Source organism: Columba livia, chromosome 2, assembly GCF_036013475.1.
Source record: "Columba livia isolate bColLiv1 breed racing homer chromosome 2, bColLiv1.pat.W.v2, whole genome shotgun sequence".
Lineage (NCBI taxonomy): Eukaryota > Metazoa > Chordata > Aves > Columbiformes > Columbidae > Columba > Columba livia.
The window spans coordinates 132,713,444-132,730,022 of record NC_088603.1 but is presented as its reverse complement, the minus strand read 5'-3'; the positions used below and the strand labels follow the sequence as shown (position 1 = coordinate 132,730,022).

The following is a 16,579-nucleotide window of genomic DNA, read 5'->3' as shown; positions in this document are numbered from 1 at the left end:
TTCACATTATTTTTTCATGGGCTTTGGTTCTTTTTTTTTCCCACACGTTGAATAACGCTGTGTCAAGCGGCGCCTTCAGCAGCTGAAAGCCCAGCTAACCGCCAAGCGTGTGCTTCATGGGAGAGCATTTAGGTATCTTCATCCCAACACGTACAATTATTGCAGAATCACAGAATGTTTGGGATTGGAAGGGACCTCGAAAGATCATCTAGTCCAATCCCCCTGCCGGAGCAGGAACACCTGGATGAGGCTACACAGGAATGTGTCCAGGTGGGTTTTGAATGTCTCCAGAGAAGCAGGCTCCACAACCCCCCTGGGCAGCCTGATCCAGTGTTCTGTTACTTTCACGGAGAAGTTTCTTCTCAAATTTAAGTGGAACCTCTTGTGTTCCAGTTTGCACCCATTGCCCCTTGTCTTATTGGCTGTCACTGAGAAGAGCCTGGCTACATCCTCGTGACACTCACCCTTTACATGTTTATAAACATTGATAAGGTTGCCCCTCAGTCACCTTTTCTCCAAATTAAAGAGACCCAGCTCCCTCAGCCTTTCCTCATAAGGGAGATGCTCCACTTCCTTAATCATCTTTGTTGCCCTGTGCTGGACTCTCTCCAGCAGTTCCCTGTCCTTCTGGAACTGAGGGGCCCAGAACTGGACACAATATTCCAGGTGTGGTCTCACCAGGGCAGAGTAGAGGGGAAGGAGAACCTCTCTGACCTACTAACCACCCCCCTTGTAATACACCCCAGGATGCCATTGGCCTTCCTGGCCACAAGGGCACAGTGCTGGCTCATGGTCATCCTGCTGTCCACCAGGACCCCCTGGTCCCTTTCCCCTACACTGCTCTCTAATATGTAATTTCCCAACTTATACTGGAACCTGGGGTTGTTCCTGCTCAGATGCAAGACTCTACACTTGCTCTTGTTATATTTCATTAAATTTTCCCCGCCCAGCTCTCCAGCTTGTCCAGGTCCCGCTGGATGGCAGCACAGCCTTCTGGCGTGTCAGCCGCTCCTTCCAGCTTGGTGTCATCAGCAAACTTGCTGACAGTGCACTCTATTCCCTCATCCAGTTCGTTGATGAATATATTGAATAGTACTGGAAGTCGACATTAAAAGTTACTTTCAACACCTCAACCGCAATTTCTACCTGCGCGCTGCGGGAGCAGCCACGCCCCTTCCCCAGCACCCACTGCGCAGGCGCAAGTGCAGGCCCTGAGCACCGGGGAGGGAGCGGGGTTAACGGCTTCCCCGGCGCCTGCGCACTGGACGGCTGCGCGCCCCAGCGGGAGCGGAGAGAGCCCTGGAGGTGACAGCGGCGGAGAGCGGCAACGGTGAGCTCTTTCCTGCTCCTTGCGACGCCATTTCGGGGCACTGTGAGGAGGATGCGCTGCTGCTCCGGCGGCTGCGTGGCCCTGTCTTCGGCAGGGCTTGAAGCGCTCTCAGCCCGGTCGGGCAGCGCGGGCCGCCCCTCAGACCTGCCGGCCCGGGATCCGAACCTCTGACCCGGGATCCGAACCTTTGCGCTGTATCCGCGGCCTGAGCTTGTGGGACAAGCTCGTCGCGGGGAAGCCAGAGAGGACAAAACTAAGCTGCGGAAAAATAATACGCTTACTCCAGTCCATGTAGGCGCTGGTATTTAGCCAGAAAACGTGTTTTGGAGTTGCAGTTTTGTGAGGTTTTCAATGTAAATGATTTTTTATTTCTTCTGGCTGTACTGGATGTCAGTCAGTGTACTTATGGCGCCACTACCGCTACCTGTCTTTTATGGATGACAGTAACTTCACTGCTGTTGTACTCAGTTCTGTGTCCTGACAAATTATTTATGCATTTATGTAACAGACCCTACACTCCAAAAGTAAAGAGCATTATTAACGTAATGAGGCATCATACCCTTTCCATTTTACCTAGCTTTTCTAGCCATCTGTAGCTATTTAGAACAAGGCAAGGAGCGTTAGATCAGGGTGACTGGACTTGGGGACTCATGGATCGTGTTAATTGCACAGATTTTTTGCTACTGTTTTAGTGCTGGTTTTTTAATAGTAATTTGCCTTCTATTTGCGAATCTGCAAGTGTTACAAAACTATTACTCAGGTCATTGCTTAAAGACTTAATTGCTGAAGCAGGAAGTACCCAGAAGGCTTCTGAAAGGGTTAGGTCTCAAAAATGAAACAGACTTCCAAAATTCAGAATACCACTGCAGCATTGAACGGATTTGTGGACTGTTGGGGATGTATCAAAAATAATGTATGATATGCTGTTTTGTATTTCACATTGCTTATTAAAGTAGAGAAGCAGAGATACATAGAATAAGGTAGCTTGTATTGCTTCATAATATTTAAGAATATAGAATACACTTTTAAATGACTATGGGATCTTGTAACTTTCTAATGTAGAATCAAAACCATTTCATATTTGTTTTCGGAATAAACCCCTAGAACAAAGCATGAAGGACTGAAATCCAGAAAGGATAGATTTGGGGTTTAAGATACTAATCTTCTAATTTAAGATATTCAAAGTAATTTAAACCATACTTAAAAATAGACTCAGCTCTATGTCAGCAGTCTTCTACAGTAAATTACACTGAAGATTCTAGTATTTTTAAGCAAAAAGGCCCTGAGCTGTACACTGTATTTATGAAGTTGCTTGTGTGTAACCACACTATTGCTTTTCAGAGCCTTTATGTACATTGAGGTCAGTGTCTAAATGTAGAGCCTTGTAAATTCTTGTATCTTTCAATGGACTTTCTGTACATGTTTTGATGTCATGCCTTGTTGGTGATTACAAAATGTGGGGAAAAAATATGGTAACATAGACTAAGCTTTTAATACTTTTTTTTTTTTTTTCCCAAAGTCAAGTGTAGGACAAACTTCCATGTTCCAGTAAGGAGAAAACAGTGCAGTCCAGAACAGGGAAGGCAGAAAATTAGGATTTGGAAAAAAACATAGCCAAAATAATTTTTGTGTTAATCTATCCTTTTGGTAGGCTGCATATCTAAGAAAAGATGGCAGATCCTTGGCAAGAATGTATGGATTATGCAGTTGATTTAGCAAGGAAAGCCGGGGAGGTAAGTATAAACTACTTATAAGTAATAACATTATTTACGGAGTCTAGTATGTATGTAGTTTTTAAAGGAGTTTGATGTTGGATAGTCTTCTGAGGAGTATTTTGTCAAAAACATAAATTAGCAGAATTATTTGGTGATGTTCAAGATTGGAGTGTCTTTCATGTTTACAGCTTGGTTAATTTAAGAAAACAATTTTGCATCTTTCTTTGGACCAGAGTCTGATTAAAGACCGAGGAGTATCTGTTGTCCCTTAAATTTGATTAAAAAAAATAAATCTGAGTTGTGGTAAACAAAAACTAACTCTGTTTCTGCTAATAAACTGTACCTGCCCACCTTATTATTTTGCTACGGGAAAGCTCTTGACTGTCTGTCTTGTGAACACCTCAGTGAACTTTATGCAGTGGCTTGTTGTTGGCAAAAGATACCATATTGTGTTCTCTTTAAGAAGACTGTTTTACTTCTGTAAATAAGAAGCATCCCTTGCAGTGGTGGTACTTTGCCCATTTGTGATCTAAGAAGGCTTAGAACAAGAAAGAGTTTGAAAATCTTGGCAGAGCCTCAGCATAAGAGCGCTTACCAAATGTTCGACTCTTGGTAGTTCTGCTTGGTACATTTGAATGTTGTTGCAGCCAGACAAGATTGCACAAGTACTGATTCTGTCCCCTGGAGCCACAGAATCTGCAGAACATTGTCCCTGCAATGACTTCATTGAAGTCTTCCCTCAGAAAATCTTCTAAGTTATAGTAAAATAATTTTGCGGACTGTACGGTATGGATTCTTGCTTAAGCTGATTCTGATAGTTTTAAGATCACAAATGCAGGTTATGGCTAAAATTTTCTGACTTAAGCTCAGTCTTAAGTGTTTCATTTAACACTGGTATGTAACTTTATAAATCTAAAATTTGTTCTAACAAAATAGAGCTCAGTTTCATGTGCCAGTGGTTCTTGTATTACATAGATTTAAGAACATGTAAAGTTTGTGCTTAGTAAGGATTGGAGATAGATGCAAGGGTGAACTCCAGCTCCTGCAGTTAAATCCAGGTTTTGTCGCTGCGTGTGTTTGTGTATTGTGTGGGCATTATAGAAGATTACAGTAAAAATTATGCTCAAATGTTGGGGAAAACTAATATTTTCCATACTGTTAATGGAGAAAGTTTTATTCTCTTCCCTTTTTTTATTTTTTTTTCTTCCTCTTTTTAACAGATAGTCCGTGGAGCACTCAAAGAAAAAGTATCTGTTATGACTAAAAGTTCACCAGTAGATCTGGTGACAGAAACTGATCAAAAAGTAGAAAACTTTCTCATTTCTTTGATAAAAGAAAAATATCCTTCTCACAGGTATGACTTCTTATCAATACGCTTTTCATAGAATAAGGGGAGAAGAAAATGGAAAGTTAGTGATTTTGCCTGGTAAAATTTCATTACAACTGGTGTGCTGGAAAGATACAAAATCTCCCTTCCCATCAGTATATTAAGTATTTATGGTAGTAGTGGGTTTAAGTCTCAATGTTTCTAAATAAATTGGTAGCTGATTTTATCATTATATTAGAGGGCTGTAGTAACAAAACAAGGTGTCTCCAGGGACTACTGACATGAGTTTAGCCTTGCTTAAGACTCATGCTGAAAGTTAAGCGAGCTGTAAATAACTTCTTTGTTATTTGTGTTGGAGAATCAAAGGTGGCCCCAAGATACCTGGAACCCAAACTTCTTGTCTGCTGTTGGCTGTTAGAACTAGCATGTCTTTGCCGTCTGTGCTTAATGGGTCCCATTGGTACTGAGTGCACCTTTGGCGAATCTCATACAGTTTAAGAACATCAAACGTCCTTAGAAGACAGGATGTTCTGATTCTGCATAACTGAAAGTCTGTCATATAAAATATTCATTTTTTAATCACTCTTCCTTTTTTTCCTTCCCACTCCTCCTCCTGCCCTCCAAAATATATCTGTTCTTGAGGGGTGAATTGTATGTGTTTTAGTTGCACGGGACTTCTTTCCCATTTTGACATAATGACTTGAGTTTAATACAGTTTCCTTAAAGTGGGTTTGCTAATTTTTCTTGCATTTTCTTGAAGATTTTCTTATTGTAGCTGTATATGTGAAATATAACAACTATGCATAAAATTGGAACAACTGAGGTGATGCAAAATGTCAGTAGCCTAATCAGATTAGTGTAAGTGATACAGACTTAGGGAATGACATTGAAATAGCATTTTAGAGTATTTTAGCTTCTTTTTATATGATATAATTGGTATCACATTAGAAATACTGGTACTGAGTTTCTTTTTCTAACGAATTACTCATCCACCTGATAGCTATTCAGTCTCTCTCTTCTCTTTGCAAATATCTGCTTCTTTTTGGAAACATGCTGTTTCTTTCTGAGCAATCATCTTCACCTCCATAGTTAATCATAAAACTCCTAATTAACATTAAAGAGACCTGATTTGTTTACTCTCAGCAGTTTTCCTCATTTTACATGTTTGTGGAGGAAAGCGTGTGTTTGATGCGTATTTTTCATAGGTTGAGTAACGTGATAAATTTAACAACATGCAAAAGGCATAGAAGAGAATTCCACCTTCTTAGACTCATCCCAGTAATTTTGCAGTTCAAAACAAATACTCTCATGAGCAGGAAAAATTGTGAAATTTGGGTTCCTGTGGCATTGTGCCTTGTGTATCCCTTGGATTTAGTATTACGGTTGAGCGTGCACTCTGCCATCTTCTTCAGGAGGAGCCCTGGTTTGGATTTCATCCCTTTACCACATTATAATTTTTGTAATGCTTGTAAAACTGAACAGGTTTGAGACTAATAACTTTGTAATCTGATTTCAACCCAAATAAGACAGATTGAGCAGATACTGCAGTGATATAACCAGGTGCACATGACCACAAAGGCTTTCTTCAGTTAAAACACAAGCTGGAAAATAGTGTTTTGTAGTACAAATAAACTGAAAGGTATAAATAGCTACAAGTACTCTGACCAAAATTTGATGCTGCTGTTACTGGAGAAAGTTATGAAAACTTCTGAACGCTAAATGCCAGTGATGGATATTAAAATATAAAGTCCTTTTCCACACATATTGTACTTATCTCTGACATCGTAAATATTGATGCAAGCTTCATCAGATGTGGTTGGTGCTTTTCAGATAAATTGTGTATTTCTCAACTTTTAACATATGATCACTGGTGGTACCAAAACTACATCTCACTTTACGAATTTTAATTTCAAGGACAGTGGTGTAATTCAGACCTTTTAAACAATTTCTTCATATCTTTTAAATGTGTTTACTGTTGTAGCTTCATCGGAGAAGAATCTGTTGCAGCTGGAGAGGGCAGCATTTTGACAGATAACCCCACATGGATTATAGACCCTATTGATGGAACTACGAACTTCGTACACAGGTCCACCTCTCTTTTTTTTATGTTAGCAGCTACAACTGATTACCTTTTTTCTCTCTCCAGTTCCATGAAAGTAAGGTTTTTTCACTTTTAAATTGCTTCAGAAGAGGTACTATGAACTTGTTAATAGTTACAAATTACTATTTGCATTATTGAGAGCCACTGGACAATTTTTGTAATAATTTTAGTATTTCTGAAAGTATTACAGTAGTGTCACTCTGTAACCAACAGCAGTTGTTCCATGAGAGGCCTGTACTATAGCAAGGGTCAGCAGCCTTTGGCACACACAGGTGCCAAAGATAGGTGGGCAGATTTTAACAGTATAGCAACAGGACTCAGAATTAGGAGTTGGAGCCTCTTCAGAGAGGCTTTGGTGAGAAGCACTAACAGCTCCAAGGGCTGATTTCTAAGAAATTTCAAATTCACTGAGGTCTAGGAGCCACTACTATGAAAGAGAAGAGAATATCACCAGTGATCACCTAGTGGCATTTTGCACTAGGGTCAGGAGGGGACTTTCGGTGTAATGCTGACTACCTATCCCTTCTCTCTTTGAAATGTGATAGATTTTGGCCGTGGTGAGCTTTTCTGAGTGTACTTGATTCCGAATTTGAAATGACTGCCACTATGTGCTTTATGGCTTTAAACAGCTGCTGAATCCTGCTAAGTGATGTGTTCAAAATCTATACAAAAATAACCCATTCTGCTGGATTTACAGACTTATGTTTGTATGTTTTGTAGATCGTAATTAAAGCAAATGTTTTGGAACTGCAAATTTTGAAGAGTAAAAAAAAAAAAAAATAATTGTTTGATTGCTAAAAACTTGGTAAGACTGGAGTGCAGCCCACAGTGTCCTGTGTACTCCCACTGCCCTCACTCTTCCCGTTCATCCTTCTCACTTCAATATCTGTCTTTCTCATTGCCTTGGTGGAGAAAGTGGAGGTGGGGGCAGAGGTGACGTGCTTCTTTTGGTGAGACCATTTGGGCCAGCTTGTTGCTTCTGAGAAAGGTTAGTAGCACAGAGGCTTGTTGTATTCTGTGACTGTAAAATGACAGTCCCCAAGCTAGTAACAGCTGTAACTGGCTGCAACAGGGATCGCAGTCTTTGAGCTGGTGGGTGAAAAAGTCTGTATTTTAAATGGTAATCAGTGTTGTGGGGTCTGTTTTCACAGTGAATTGTGCAAGTTCCAGAAAATTAATAATTTCCTATATAGTCCCAGTTTCTTTTTCAAATGTACATTACATTTAACTGAACATTGTTTTTATTAAGAATAAGCATGGTTATGAGAGAAGCATAGTATCTCACTATAAATTAGTAAAATGTTTTGTTTTGTAGGTTTCCATTTGTGGCAGTTTCAATTGGCTTTGTTGTAAACAAAAAGGTATATTTTTTTCTTACTTAATATCTAATCAAGCAAAACCAAATTAATTTCTTGTTGCTACTTATAACTAAGATCTGTATTTTCACAGTAAATAGTAAAAAAGGGAAAAAAACCATAATGTATCTTTACTTTTTCTTCTAGATAGAGTTTGGAATTGTGTATAGTTGTATAGAAGACAAGATGTATACAGCCAGAAAAGGAAAAGGTGCATTTTGCAATGGTCAAAAACTTCAAGTATCAGGCCAAGAAGGTAAGCCAAATTGAGTAACTTATTTTTAGTAATTACATTTGTTTTGCAAATGAGACATCAACAGTTTTACACTTAGATAGATTCCTGTTTCTTAGTGCGTAGTTTTGTTTTGCAAAGCCAACTTCTTTGGCCATGGGTTGTTCACTTTTGGGAAACAGCTATTATGTGCTCTTTGCATATAACATGATTGTGATCTTTGCAAAATCGGGACTCAGCAACTGAAGATTTTGTTCTCTGCGTGTTGTGGTTGATTTGTTTGCTTTTAATTCTCTGTGTGTCTGTAGTCCCTCTGTGATTGTTTTTGAGAGTCTGTAACCAGTCTACCAAACAATCCAACTTCTTCCATGTGTAAACTAATGGTTTAAATCAGTGTCATGCTTGTATACTTACCACTATATGTAAAGTAAAATCCACACTTAAAGTGGGACCTTTAAAGATCTGAGGACTGTTCTACTTTTTATAGCAATATAATTTTATTTACTAATGACATGCACAATAGAACCACATCATTATTTGTTTGCTGTATTTCTTTTTCCTGTCATTTTTTCCATGTAAGGACAGATTTTTAATACATTCAAGATATGTAATATTTACATTAAAATACCTTTTATTCAGTCTTTTAAGAAAGCAATGAAGTAAACTCTGCTAATTACTGTTACTATCAAGTTGTACTGTTGGAAAAGTGAGGTTTTGTTTCTTTTCCAGATATTACAAAATCCCTTTTAGTAACAGAACTGGGATCAAATCGTGATCCAGAGACTATAAAGATAATTCTTTCTAACATGGAAAGACTTCTCAGTATTCCTATTCATGGGTAAGATACTTCCTGGTTTTTATATTTACTGATAGTGTTACTATTGTAAATATGTAAATATGATCAGTTTTAGGAAGGACTGGTTGCATTACATTTGACGCCTTAAATGTGAAATATGATTTACATGTTATTGTTTAGTAGCTTCTGCAGAGAAACTTTGTGTTAAATTTTTTCAAGCTGGGACGTATGTGAGAGAACCCTAACAATCAGTGCTGAGAAGTGAAGCAGGTTTGGTCTTGTAGGACTGAAAAGTATTGTTTATTAGTTAAAGAAATTAAATACAATGTTGTGGGTTTTTTTTCTCAGAAGCACACAAGGAGTAAAACTGGATAAACAGAAAGTATATTACATGTATTAGTTTTCTTTCCCTGTTGTAATGTAAATCATTTATATATATAATCTCAGAAGAAAAAATAGATCTCTCTTTCCTCTTTCACCCTGTTGAAATTGTCCCTCAACTGTTCTTGTTTTGGTTATGTTCACTTCTTCTCCAGATAAGCCAAAACCTGCATTTCCACAAACCATTTTATGTCTAAAGTTGTTTTCAATAGACAGTTTTTTGTTACTGAAACCTGCTCACGTTTCTGATCTAAAAGGGCCTATAGTTTTATCCTGAGATTCTCAGGATTCTTGTTTTGAAACTTTGCATGTAGATTTTTTTTGTACTTCCAAAAAGTCATCTGATGTCATTAAGAATATATGCTGAATTGTGAGTAAGGAATGCATTTTAGGTATTTGGCCAGTACAAATTCGATATTTTATTCATAAACAGTAAATTGAGACTGCAGTTTATTTGAGTTGCTTCTTGCAGTATCTTAGCTGCTATCAGTTACAGTTTAATGGACATTTTAATGATAATTGAAATAATGGCAATTACCTGTACAAGTCAAACTTGCTAAGTGCATTAACGTTTCCAAAAATAAACTGGAATTTGTAACACAAGGATTTTGATGTATCTATCAGAGTACCTCAAGGGTCAGTACTGGGGCCGGTGTTATTCAATATATTCATCAATTATTTGGATGAGGGAATAGAGTGCACTGTCAGCAAGTTTGCTGATGACACTAAGCTGGGAGGAGCGGCTGACATGCCAGAAGGCTGTGCTGCCATCCAGTGAGACCTGGACAGGCTGGAGAGTTGGGCGGGGAAAAATTTAATGAAATGTAACAAGGCCAAGTGTAGAGTCTTGCATCTGGGCAGGAACAACCCCAGGTTCCAGTATAAGTTGGGGAATGATCCATTAGAGAGCAGTGTAGGGTAAAGGGACCTGGAGGTCCCTGTGAACAGCAGGATGACCATGAGCCAGCACTGTGCCCTTGTGGCCAGGAAGGCCAATGGCATCCTGGGGTATATTAGAAGAGGGGTGGTTAGTAGGTCCAGAGAGGTTCTCCTTCCCCTCTACTCTGCCCTGGTGAGACCACACCTGGAATATTGTGTCCAGTTCTGGGCCCCTCAGTTCAAGAAGGACAGGGAACTGCTGGAGAGAGTCCAGCACAGGGCAACAAAGATGATTAAGGGAGTGGAGCATCTCCCTTATGAGGAAAGGCTGAGGGAACTGGGCCTCTTTGGCTTGGAGGAGACTGAGGGGTGACCTTATTAATGTTTACAAATATATAAAGGGTGAGTGTCACGAGGGTGGAGCCAGGCAAGACAAGGGGTAAGACAAGGGGTAATGGGTATAAACCGGAACACAAGAGGTTCCACTTAAATTTGAGAAGAAACTTCTTCTCAGTGAGGGTAACGGAACACTGGAACAGGCTGCCCAGGGGGGTTGTGGAGTCTCCTACTCTGGAGACATTCAAAACCCGCCTGGACACATTCCTGTGTAACCTCATCTAGGGGTTCCTGCTCCAGCAGGGGGATTGGACTAGATGATCTTTTGAGGTCTCTTTCAATCCCTAACATTCTGTGATTCTGTGATCAGGACCACATTTATGCTGTGTAATTATTTTTTTTTTATTACTGCTGTTAGGGTTTTTTGCAAAGTAGAGATGCTTACTGAGCATCATCAGAGAATCTGAAGTAACATTTTTTTCAATGCCGACATCAGCATACCCTCTACTTAAAGTCTTGTATTCAGAATGCAAATGTTGTTGTTTCATGGTTAGGTGCCTTCAATAATATATTTTAGGTTAAGAAGTGGTTTAAGATGTGTTTTGACTCTAAAACAAAATTGTTCAGTAGAAATAATAAATGTTATTTCTGGAAAATTGCTAATTCGGAGGGGTCTTCAAGCTACTTACGCCAAACTCTATTCCCAATTTTTTGTTTGTTTCACTGCAGCGTTCCATTACATTTCTCTAGCTCAGTTCACTTTGTGTGTGATGCTTTTGTGTTCTCTGTGCAGCGTACACAGACATTGTGACCTCCTTACAAACTGTCCTCAATTAAACAAACAACTGTGTCTCCTCTAGGATTAGAGCCGTGGGTACTGCAGCTGTGAACATGTGCCTTGTGGCAACGGGTGGAGCTGATGCCTATTATGAAATGGGGATTCACTGCTGGGATATGGCAGGGGCCGGAATCATTATTACTGAAGCAGGGGGAGTGCTGCTAGATGTATCAGGTAAAGACACAGGCATGTGTGTTACCCTTTTGTCCTTCTAAATAGCTAACTGGGAGCAAAACATAGCTGAAATGAGAGGACCAAGGGGTTTTTCCATCCTCTTTCCAAGTTACTGCTACTGAACAGGGCTCCCATCCTGCTAACAAAGACAGAACCCATTTAATAGACCGTCAGTTGTACGATAAGCTTAAGTTGCAAGTCAGGCTTTACTCCCTTGGCTGAGCACCTGCAAGAATGAAAAAAGACTACATACACTGAAGAGAATTTATATGTAGCTCATATGAGATATCTGTTCTGATAAGTGCATTTTTATACGGGGTCAAAGCTTGGTTCTAAATAGTGATGTATCATTACACTTTATTTCTTTCAATGTTCATTTTCTTACTGACTTTTAATTTTCTCCAGCTATAACCTAGTTTCTTTTCTTGATTTGGTTTCCAGGTGGACCGTTTGATTTGATGTCTCGAAGAATAATTGCAGCAAGTAGTCGAGCTATAGCAGAGAGAATAGCCAAAGCACTTCAAATAATTCCTCTGAAAAGGGATGATGCAACCAACTGAATACCAAAACTACACCTTAAATGTAATTATATAACGTTGTCTTGTAGTGCTATGTGTTGGTTGTTCTAATGCTGCAAACCTGATAAAAAGATAGATAAATACATGGTAGTCTTTCAGTGCTGGTGCTAAGTGCTTTTCCTGTTAAATATTTTATTTAACATCACAATTACATAAAGATCTATTAAAAGAAGCAAATATGTACAACTAATATTTTCAAGTTTTATACTACACTGGAAGGCATAGCAAGAGACTGTCTATGTATAAATTAATAAAAATCTCTAGTTCCCTAAGTGAGGAAACAAAATTCACTGTCTAAACACCACAGCATTGTGTCTGATCCTCAACCTGAAAGATGAAGGCATTACTGTTTATCCAGTCTTTGTGTATGTCATCTGTTGTTTTCTGCAGTGGAATCAGTCATTCTTTCTTTGTAGAGGTAGTTTGCAGGTTTCCAATCTTTTTTTAGTTCCTTGTAGTTTTTGCTCTAATTTAAAGCCTTTATTACTGAACTGTCACTGTTTTTGTAGTCTACCTTTCTTATGGTAGTTAAACACAGTCTCTCCTTTAGCCTCTAATGTGGCCAGTACGCTTGCAAATTCATTAGAGTTGGAAAAATAGTTGTTCTTGTGCCAGAAAATATGTGCCTCTCCCAGAAGAAATTTCTGAGCACACCTTCTCTCACCAAATGGACTTACTCTAAATTAAGATGAAGTATGATTCGTGTTTGGCCATTACAATCAGCTGATACTAAGGTTATAGAGTGTACAGACACTAAAGAAGATACATATCTAAACCTAAAGGGTTTATAAATCTAAGAAATATTAGTAATTTCATACTTGGTGTCAATTGTTCTAAACTTCAAAAACTACATTGGTTCTTTGATTTTTTTTCTATTTAAGCTTGTTAAAAGTATCACTTTCCTGTTCAAATAATTAATGCACTTAAAGAAAAAAAACCAACCAGTTTTTAGACTGATTTTTCTGTGCATAAAGTTTCCTAAAGGAAGTTGTCTCATTAGAGGTCCAGTCAAGACACAGCAATGCTTTGGAAAACCTGAGTCCTACTATTTTTTTTTTTGGAAGATGGTGTTTTCTGTCTTCAAGATTCAACAGATCTCTTATTATAAATTTCGGGCATTTATATCAGTTGATTTTTGCAGATTTTGCAGAAATATGTGACTTGAAGTTGTATCTAGTGCCAGATGATAAACGTTAGTGAGATCAGCCTGCTATTTAAAGGTCTTGTCTAAAAGCCAGACTTACATTAATTTTACTTTTTAAATTCCTACTGACAAGGATATAAACTCTTTTGAGCATTTCACTGTAACTTTATTGCTGTAAATGACGTGGGATCAATGTCTTGAGAAGTATGTCTACTGTACCATTTCTGTGGCTTTTGTATAACTAATTCTGCATAACTTTTAAAATTGATTTATTTGTGAAACGGAGAGATGTCTAAAATCTTTGAGATGGGAGAACACATTCAAAATAAATCTGCTTTAGCAGCAATGGCTTCAGCTGTGCATCCTTTCTTAACATTTCTCAGAGGACAATGCTGGGTCTCAACAAGCTGGATTTGTGGGCTTCAAACTTTGAGTTGAACACTTTCTTGGCCTCTGATGTATATAGATAATAAACTGTTATACCTTTATAGAAGTGGGATTATTAATATACCTGCAGTAGGTTTTTAGAGTGAGTATTCCAACACCTTCCTGTGAGACCATGGTACCTTAAGCATCTCTAACCTCAGAGCTTGAACTTCACAGATTATTGTGCCTGTGATTTGTTTTGGAGGCCCATGAGCTGGCTGAAGCGTGTCACTTTCTCACTGTTAGCTTTTCTAATAGTGCTCTTTGAGGAAAGATTTACATGAATTTCACATCATGATCTTCTCTGTTTGTGTTGGAGACTGGCCTAGTTTTGCTTTTTTACTCTGTAGTAGCACCTTTTATCAACTGTCTGCTTGCTTTTTAACTTCAATCTCCCTTCCAATGAGATGAGAAATCCCTGTTTGTTAGTTTGCTAAGCATTATCCTCTCAGTTAACTCTTCATGTAATATGTGGCCACTTCTTTCATCATGTGAAAGGACACTGAAATGTAATAAGTTTAAGGGCATTTACTTTTTGGTTCTGTGCTAGCCTGCAATTTTCACAAATGGTTTTAGTAAGTGTTATTTGTAGTAAAACAGAGAAGTTGTGATTGTTGGGTATTCAAAATGCTTTTAAGCGATTATATGTGAGAGGTAGTCCCTGAATGTTCAAAACAATAAAATACCTGATTTTCTTGCTTTGAAAGAGTGACAATCATCTCAGATTTTTTAATAATTTAAAATATATATTTAATAAAGATAGCATTTGCTGGGCAATGAGACAATTGGGAAGGAAAACAAATTACCAGAGGTTGAACAGATAAGACTGTCAAATCACAATCATCAATATTCCTTATGGAGACATGAACAACTCACTGAATGGAAAGCTTTCCTATATAGCTTTTCAGTGAACAGCTCGTGACAACAGCTGGCAAATTCTGCTGTGGTTTGAATCTTAACTCTGAACTTACTCTGAATCTTAACTCAAAACTTACACATGCAAGAAGGAGAAGATGAGACAAATAGATTCAGTAACTGGAGCAAGTGAAAAGTTCCAAAAAATACTGCTGGAAATTAGAGGACCACATTTAACCAGTCCCTTTAATTTAACCAGTCCCTTCACATTTCTTTGAGAATTTGACTGAATGGTCAACATCATTGCTATAGTTGCTGCAGAGCCTAGTGCTGTTCTTTACAAAGGTTTTCAGAGTAGGAGCACTGATTTTTAGCACGAGACTAAAGTACTGCAAATCAGTACTACTAAAGTACTAAAATCAGTACTACAAAATAGGTAATACTACTTTTTAGCACTGATAGGTATGAAAAAGGGGAGGTAGCCTTAGCCTGGCTATAATCACTGTTTGCTAGTCCTCTCCATTTATTGATCCACTGACAGTTTGTGATTGTTTTCTATGACAACCTGCAAAGCTCTGCTCCTTCAAAGCAGAGGGTTCCAGGAGATTCAATCCTTCAGAGCTTTTCCCAGCATGAAATACTGCCAAAGTCATATAAGGCTTCAGGCTCTCATCCAGTTCTGTTAAACGACCCTGCAGAAAATCCCTCTCCTGCCCCCTGTGCCCCCCGGTGGAATATGGGCTATTCCTCATCGTATCTGTGACCCAAAGCTATGGTTTTAGTTCTGCATAGTCTAATACCAGGTGTGAACTAGGCATCCTGACTAGCTACAAAACATCAACCTGCGACCTCATACAAAACAATGTAAATAGGACAGATCTCTTCATTTCTTGTTTCTCATCCTCTCAAAGCCAGCTACCAGTTCAGCTCTATTCATTACATGTGAGTGAAGTAATTGCTTCACAAGTCTGATCCTGTTGCTAAAGTGCTGACAGTCAGCTTTCCAACAACAAATTGGTTTTGGATCTACAGCAGCTAGCACAGCTTCCTTCGTTCACACAAGCTCCAGGCATTAGAAGGACATTGTCAGTGTCATGACATCTCAGGAGTTTCTGCCAGAGCTGGAGTCAGCCACATCTGGACAAGATAATCCATTTGATCTCCAGATTACTTTTTGTCCTGCACCAAAAGTGACAGCAAACGTAGTCTGTCACACCACTCTTCAGTTTGTTCAATCTTCACACAAGGCTTCCCAAAGATCAGCAGGAGCTTCAGAAGTGTCCTCCATGCCCGCTGTCTACCTGCTACAACACAGGGCAAACAAACCCAACACGCTTCAAAGCCACGTGTGGCATCCAGAACAAACAAACTGCAAGAGTGTGCTCAGCTGAGATCACATTATACCCCTGTATTAAAGAGCTGCAAACTCTTGCCTGTTTGTGAAGGATGGAATAGCTCTCTGGCAGTAGAGAAGAAATGTTTTCCTAGCACAATTCAAGCTAGTAAGATGCTAAAAATAGTGGTGTATATACATCCTCTTCCAGAAGCTTATATCCTGTTTCCCCAAAAATAAGACAGGGTCTTATATTAATTTTTGCTCCAAAAGATGGGTTAGGGCTTTTTTTCAGGAGCTGTCTTATTTTTCCATGAACATCAATCTACATTTGCTCTTGAACAGAAAATCAACATTTGTTCAAATATAGTCATGTTACCATATTCTGTCACATCTGTTCTGCTGCACTCTGTTGTCAATTAATTTTACTTTTGTACATGTATAGCTGCCTGGACACTATTTAAATGGACTTTAAAGTGAACTGTAGCTAGGGCTTATTTTTGGAGTAGGGTTTATATTTTGAGCATCCTCAAAAATCCTGAAAAATCATGCTAGGGCTTATTTTCAGGGTAGGTCTTATTTTTGGGGAAACACGGTTGCCTGTGCCAATGAACGCTACATTAGATTGAATTTAAACATTGTGTGTCATACTTACACTTGGCTTGCAGTTGCAGTGACTAGTTTTACACCAAAGACGGTTCTCCCTACACCAATGTTGCTTTAGTTAGGAATCAGGCCTTATGTACACCCATTTAAGTAAAAGGAAAAGAAGCCCAAAA

At 38.9% G+C, this 16,579-nt stretch overlaps 1 protein-coding gene across 1 annotated transcript; it reads left to right on the top strand.

Annotated features, from left to right (window-relative positions):
* The first annotated feature begins 998 nt into the window (after positions 1 to 998).
* IMPA1 (inositol monophosphatase 1) lies at positions 999 to 13,532 on the top strand. The gene is made up of 9 exons (XM_065053877.1): positions 999 to 1,330; positions 2,982 to 3,063; positions 4,266 to 4,399; positions 6,354 to 6,458; positions 7,789 to 7,834; positions 7,976 to 8,084; positions 8,790 to 8,898; positions 11,313 to 11,464; positions 11,906 to 13,532. The coding sequence occupies exons 2-9, from the start codon at positions 3,001 to 3,003 to the stop codon at positions 12,022 to 12,024; spliced, it is 837 nt and encodes a 278-aa protein (XP_064909949.1). The 5' UTR covers positions 999 to 1,330; positions 2,982 to 3,000; the 3' UTR covers positions 12,025 to 13,532.
* The last annotated feature ends 3,047 nt before the right edge of the window (positions 13,533 to 16,579 follow it).

Bases quoted from the DNA above. Each gene is read 5' to 3' on its own strand.
- IMPA1 (XM_065053877.1), top strand. From the start codon at position 3,001: ATGGCAGATCCTTGGCAAGAATGTATGGATTATGCAGTTGATTTAGCA. The intron at 8,899-11,312 runs GTAAGATACTTC...TGTCTCCTCTAG, and splicing joins CTCAGTATTCCTATTCATGG to GATTAGAGCCGTGGGTACTG. The intron at 11,465-11,905 runs GTAAAGACACAG...TTTGGTTTCCAG, and splicing joins AGTGCTGCTAGATGTATCAG to GTGGACCGTTTGATTTGATG.